At 28.9% G+C, this 6,410-nt stretch overlaps 1 protein-coding gene across 3 annotated transcripts; it reads left to right on the forward strand.

Moving 5' to 3' along the window:
• The first annotated feature begins 642 nt into the window (after nucleotides 1-642).
• LOC129951861 (UDP-glycosyltransferase UGT5-like) lies at nucleotides 643-4,917 on the forward strand. 3 transcript variants are annotated; one of them, XM_056064211.1, is made up of 7 exons: nucleotides 643-805; nucleotides 871-989; nucleotides 3,005-3,275; nucleotides 3,333-3,712; nucleotides 3,772-3,970; nucleotides 4,026-4,465; nucleotides 4,615-4,917. In XM_056064211.1, exons 3-7 carry the CDS (start codon nucleotides 3,018-3,020, stop codon nucleotides 4,889-4,891), a joined length of 1,554 nt encoding a protein of 517 aa, XP_055920186.1. In that variant the 5' UTR covers nucleotides 643-805; nucleotides 871-989; nucleotides 3,005-3,017; the 3' UTR covers nucleotides 4,892-4,917. The 3 variants fall into 3 exon arrangements, with proteins under 3 accessions (XP_055920186.1, XP_055920184.1, XP_055920185.1); XM_056064209.1 differs by lacking the exon at nucleotides 871-989 and having other exon boundaries at nucleotides 644-805; XM_056064210.1 differs by lacking the exons at nucleotides 643-805; nucleotides 871-989 and adding an exon at nucleotides 2,673-2,851.
• Nucleotides 4,918-6,410: the final 1,493 nt, after the last annotated feature.

Consider the following 6,410-nt stretch of genomic DNA (forward strand, 5'->3'; position numbering starts at 1 on the left):
ACAAGAAAGTCGTTTCAAAATGTTAATTCTTACAAACTACTCAAAAAACGCATTACCTTTAATTATGAACTAAACACGTCTAAAAAGTGACACTTTGTACCAACGCATCAGCAAACACACCTAATTTTAAATGTCAATTTTAATTTTAAATGTCAAAAGTTTAGAAGTAGTATCGATAAAGCAAATTGAGGATCTTGTTTTAAAAGGGATTCAAGTCCATTTTTAAAAAATTGCAGTTATTTTTAACTACTCTAAAAACGTGCAAAAGATGGGCTTGCGCCCCTTCACAAGGTTCTCTAAATTGCTAAAAATTGAAGGAGATATTTAGTTATTTTAAAATAAGTAAAATTTCAAGAGATATGAAGATATTAAAATTATTTTAGATTAGCAAAATAAACTTTTTAGCTTAGTAATTCACTTAAATGCTTTTCACTTTTTACTAGATCTTTTGAAATTTAGAGCCAATACATTTCCTTACAAAAGCAAACATTTTTCAAAGTCTGGTAACACTAAGTATAATATCTCTTAAATTATTTCTCTTCAGACTCTTTGCTCCATAAAAGCTCTTTTCAATCTTTTCGTATTATAATTAATTAAAGCCACATCAAATGAATCACAATAAATTGATCATCTCTGTAGACCTGTAGAGTGTATGGACAAAAAATCTTGTCTAGAAGCTTTTGCTCTGTTTGGAATAGAGTTTGAGTGCTTGTGGAGTGAAGTTGCGTTTTGTCTGTCATGTCAATTCTTTAGAAACAAAAATATTAATAAAGAAGAAGTTATTGTTTTATTCAAATCAAACAAGGTAATATTTTCAAAAATAAGTTATTTCTTTTATAAAATTTAATTAAACTTTTAATTTATACAAAGTCCATAAGAATATTCTTTTATTCGGATTATGTTAGGCTTCATGTCATCACGGCATGGTTGATTTGTTTTGTTTTTGTATTGAATTTCAATGGAACTTTTTCTCTTTGGCTTTAAGTGAGGTGAGTGACTGAGTGAAATAATCTCTCTATCATTTAAATAGTTTATTAATTTTAATCGACTTTTTATATGGGAAAATAGCTTTAAAATTGTTTTGACATTGTTTCGCCACCATCACGCACCGGTTGCCGGTTTGTTGTTTACAAGTTACTCTGAAACTTAATGCCTGGTTACAACATTCTGTCAATAATTTATTATTTTTATTTTCAACTAAATTTATAAAAAATATTTAATTTCTTTCTTATTTTGATTTTGCATTTAAAAGATTTTATTTTTTTATGAATAAATTTAATAAGAAATATGTTGTTTCCATAAACCAAAATATAAAGAATGAATAAGTTTTAAGAAAACACATCTGAAACTATTGGAATGAATATAAGCTAAATTTTTTAATATTTACAATAACAATTTGAGATTTCTGGTTTCACCTCTAAGGGGTTAAGCCACCCTAAAGGCCGACAAAATTTGGGATTTTTACAGAAAAAACTTTTATCGAAATTACAGAAATTTGTTTTTTTTAAACATATCCTTGAATACTGATTATATTTTAAAAAGCGAATAATTAATTATTTTTTAAGGGTTCACGGCGGGATTGACTAATTTTTAAATTGTATTGTATATTGTTATTGATTTTTTTTGACTGTACATATCAAATGCTAGATAGGATTTTATCGATCTATTGATTTTGACCAAACGGCCTACTTCTAAAGTGAAAAATGCAAATTTTTATTAGAAACTCAACACAAAATGTTGTATAACAAACCAATTACTTAATGTAAACATTTATTTTCAAAGATACATTTCAAAGTTTTAAGTCAATCGGTCATAAATTATTTTCCTAAAAGAGCAGATGATTTAATTCAATCGGTCATAAATTGTTTTTCTAAAAAAGCAGATGTTTTAAAAAGTATAACATCATGAGTAATTTTGCAATATCTTTAATATACAAATTTGAAAATCCCTATAACATTTTTAAGATCCTAGAAACAATTTAATGTAGGTACAAAAAATCGATTTTTCGAAAATTTCAGCGTGGCGTAAGCGTAACCCCTTAAAAACATTTGAAAGTAGTTATTTTTATGGCCGGTAGATATTATGTTACAAACGCTTAGGGTTGTGCGAACTGTACTTGTACTCAAAGAGGCAGCTGGTGGCATTTATTAAGACAGTAAAGGCTAAATAAAAAAAAGTTTTTAGAATTTTAACTACTGAATTTTAAGTATATGATGTTCAGAAATCATTTCATGCATGTTAGTTTACGACAAACTGTTTAACTTTATTGAACTATAATTAACTAAAAAGTTCATGTAATAATTAAATTTTTAAAATTCTACGTCACATTATAATCAGTTTTTCCTAATAAGCTTTAAAAATTTAATTTATTAAATGACTAATTTAATATACTTTTTAAGTTTACCATCTGGAAATGTTAATCTCGACAAATTTTAAAGAGTCATGTATGACAATGAATGAATTAATAAATATATCATCACATTAACATAAAACACTCTTACTACAATTTGAAACCTAACTGCAACATGATTCAGCAATTCATATTCCTCAAACTAAAATGCAACTTAATACCTTTATCGGTTAGAACCATGTTATCTTTGGTAAGCTTTTATAAGTTGTCCCCGATGTTCATTTTTACTATTAAAGTGAGAATTCAAAATATTAAAAATTTAGTTCACTTTCAAATCAATAACATGATGTTCAGGCTTATTATTAGCCATCATTAGCTGCTGGTTGTGACACCATAGTACATAATAGGAATTTGAATAATCTATAGTTAAACAGGTTGAAAAACTTATCTTGTCATCACAGTGTACCCTAGCATTAACATTCACGTTTATTTAAAACGAAGGTAAAATGTTAATTTGGCTTCGTTTAGAAGAATTTGAAATGAAAATATTTGCATTTACATTTTACAAAAGTTAATTTATTTAATATGTTTCGTTTTACTCGTGTTACAGTGCCTTCAATTTTCTATTAATATTTATATATTATTATTTTGCAGTCATCTCTCCAAAATGAAGATACGCGGTGTGATTTCCTTGCTATGTTTTACAAGCATAGTTAATTCTATCTATGGAGCCAGAATACTTGGTCTATTTCCCTATCCAGGGAAAAGTCATTTTGATTTCTTCCATCCTCTGTTTTTGGGTCTTGCTGAGGCAGGACATGAAGTGACCGTAGTTAGCTATTTTCCAAACAAACAACCCGTGGCTAACTACACCGATTTGACTTTGGATAGTTTGCCTGTAATTGTCAATTATGTTGACCTCAAAGTAAGTAAACTATTTGCAATTTATTCTTCAAAATTAAATAATTTGTTATTTTTTCAGATGATTGAAATGTTGCATTTTTGGTTGAGAGAAATAAGGCTGGCAAATTTTGTTGTTTTACATCAGTTGGGCGTGGAGGCGTGTGATGCAGCATTTCAGTCTAATGCAATCAAAGAAGTCCTAAAGTCGTCCAAGAAATTTGACGTTGTTTTGGTGGAGAACTTTTCAAATGATTGTATGTTAGCAATTGCTCATAAACTGGGAGCACCTGTGGTCGGCTTGACTAGTCATGCTCCCATGCCTTGGCACTATAATAGAATGGGAAGTCCATTTGTATCGTCTTTTATGCCCAATCATTTCTTAGGCCACTCGAGTGAAATGAGTTTTCTACAACGATTAAATAATATTGTTCATCAACGTCTTGCTAATTTTTTGTATGAGTAAGTTTCAAAATGATATTCATTTTGAGCATTTACTTAATTTTTTAATATTTCTTAAGTTTCGTTACTCAACGTGCTACCAATAACATGATTCGGAAATATTATGGAGATTCCGTCCCACCAATTGAAGATCTAGTCATGAATACGAGTTTGATGCTCATAAATCAACACTACTCTTTGAACGGTCCTACGCCTTATACCCCTGGAATTGTTGAAATCGGAGGATTACACATTCAAAAAGCAAAACCTCTAGATAAAGTGTGTGATAAAGATTAAGGTTTTGATATCAAAATTGTTAATGGTTTACTTATAGGAATTAAAACAAGTACTTGATAATGCCAAGAATGGAGCAATATACGTAAGTTGGGGATCGATGGTTCGACCAGAAACTCTACCGGAAGAAAAGAAAAATGCACTCATAAAAGCTCTATCACAATTCGATCAACTGATACTCCTGAAATGGCCAAAGTCATCAATTCCGAATGTACCGAAAAACTTTTACCTCCGTGACTGGATGCCCCAAAGGGATATATTGTGCCATCCGAATGTAAAAGTTTTTATGACTCATGGAGGTTTGCTTGGCACGACTGAAGGATGTCATTGTGGCGTTGCTGTTGTTGCAACTCCATTTTTTGGTGATCAATTTTTGAATGTAGCTGCCATTGAGGCTCGAAATGCTGGCGTTACACTGCATTACCGTGACTTGCAGGAGGAAAATATTGTTAAAGCTCTTCGCAAAGCTTTGAGCCCAAGGTATGACTTTTTTATTCGAGCAAAATAATTGAATTGATTCAAAATCGTTTTTTTATCGAGAAAACTTCGATTTTGAACCATTTTAAATCTTAAACATCCTTTCTGTGGGAATATTAATATAAAATTTTCTTTATTTTTTCTTTTCATAGTGTTCAAGAAAGTGCAAAGATTATCTCGGAAGCATTCAGAAACCGTCCTATGCCACCACTTGAGTTGGCTATTTGGTGGATCGAGAACGTTGTTAGAACAAAAGGTTTACCTTTGGCTGTAAATTCTTCCTCTAAAATGCATTGGTTCACCTATTATAACATTGATGTTTATATTGCCTTGTTAACAATTTTGTTCTTAGTTTCTATAGGCGTAAACAAATTAGTTAAGAAAATATTTTGCACTAAGAAATTAGTTGTTAAACAGAAAAAGAATTAAACTAAAATTATAATTTTTATTATTAATGGAAAATTGTTTTCAATCAACATTTTATTTAAAGAAGTATTTCAGATTTTTTAAAATCAGTACTTAAATTTTTAAATTCCAATTAATATAAGTTATAATTATACTATAAATCATAAATATAATAAAGAAAACATTAAACAACAAATTGTTTAGGACTCACGATGTAGTTGAACATTTTCTAAATATTTGACATTTACTAGCTATTTTAAAACGCTAATCCTTTTTTCATTATTTCTTTTAAACAAACCCCCAATCTTGGATGATTAAATTTAAATGCCAAAAACTTAGGTGAAAGTGTACACATTGTGATTTTATCTTTAGTAAAGAAAGATACTAAAAAGCGTGATTGTTAAATCACTAAAAATATCTTAAAATTGTATATTCACTTTAATTTTACGCTAGTATATTTTAAAGGCCCTTTGTAGCCTAGGTTCAAAAAGGAATACATTATTTAAGGTCTGTGAAAACAAAACAAAATAAAAGTATTTTTCAGAATTTTAAAAATTAAAGTAATCAACATTTTTGTTTTTAAATATTTTAGGGTGTGTGACATTGCTGTAACATAAGGTTAAAATAATTTAAATATTCATGCTGTGTTGAACGATTTGAAAAAGTTATTTTGTTCATTATAAGTTAACGCTAAAAGACATTTTATTCAGAAATTGTTTCTGTCACTTCGGTACGTTTTGGAAACTTGCATCTTATACTTATTCCCATGAAAATAAACCAATGGCCTTTTAATGATAGCGAACTACCAAAGAAGGAACGTAGCTATTGTATATCATTTTCAACAGATTTTCAATTTGTATTCAATGGTTTAGGATTGGTTTAGGCTATATAAACCAAAGACTCATCTACCAAATGTCGAAAATTAGAAAAGATTTTTGGCTTTTCTGAAACTTTTGTATAACTTCCAAGAATTTGACGTCATGAGGTCTAATAAATGCCATTTGGAAACAAAATTAGACTATTAAGTATCAAGACCTGGTCACTACAAATAAGTTACAGAAATGTTGCAATCATAAGGAAACAAACGTTTTCCAATACTCAAAATATGTATATTTGAAAACAACAAATGAACATATTCACTTATTCACATATTTAACTAAAACTTTCTAGTAAAATACCATAAATTTAATCCTAGTATTTTTTTTATTAAATCATAAAAATCAATGGTAAGAGTCTTAAACTGATCTTAAAATAATAGATCACATTGATAGAGCAATTATCTGAATAAAATATTTGAACAGTTTATATTCGTAAAATTTTTGAGATTTTTTTCAGACGAGCAGGTGAATAAAATATAAACGCCATTAACTACTAATTCTTAACTTAGTAGTTTATTTCAAGTCATATGAATTGTGTCATACAAAATTCTTGAGTAATCGATCTATACACGTTTTTTTTCTCAGATTTCTGACGGTGAAAGTGAAAATTTTGTATACGAATTTTTGTTTGTCAGCCCAATTCTAAATGAATATTTCCGGGGAAA

Source organism: Eupeodes corollae, chromosome 3 (genome assembly GCF_945859685.1).
Source record: "Eupeodes corollae chromosome 3, idEupCoro1.1, whole genome shotgun sequence".
Lineage (NCBI taxonomy): Eukaryota > Metazoa > Arthropoda > Insecta > Diptera > Syrphidae > Eupeodes > Eupeodes corollae.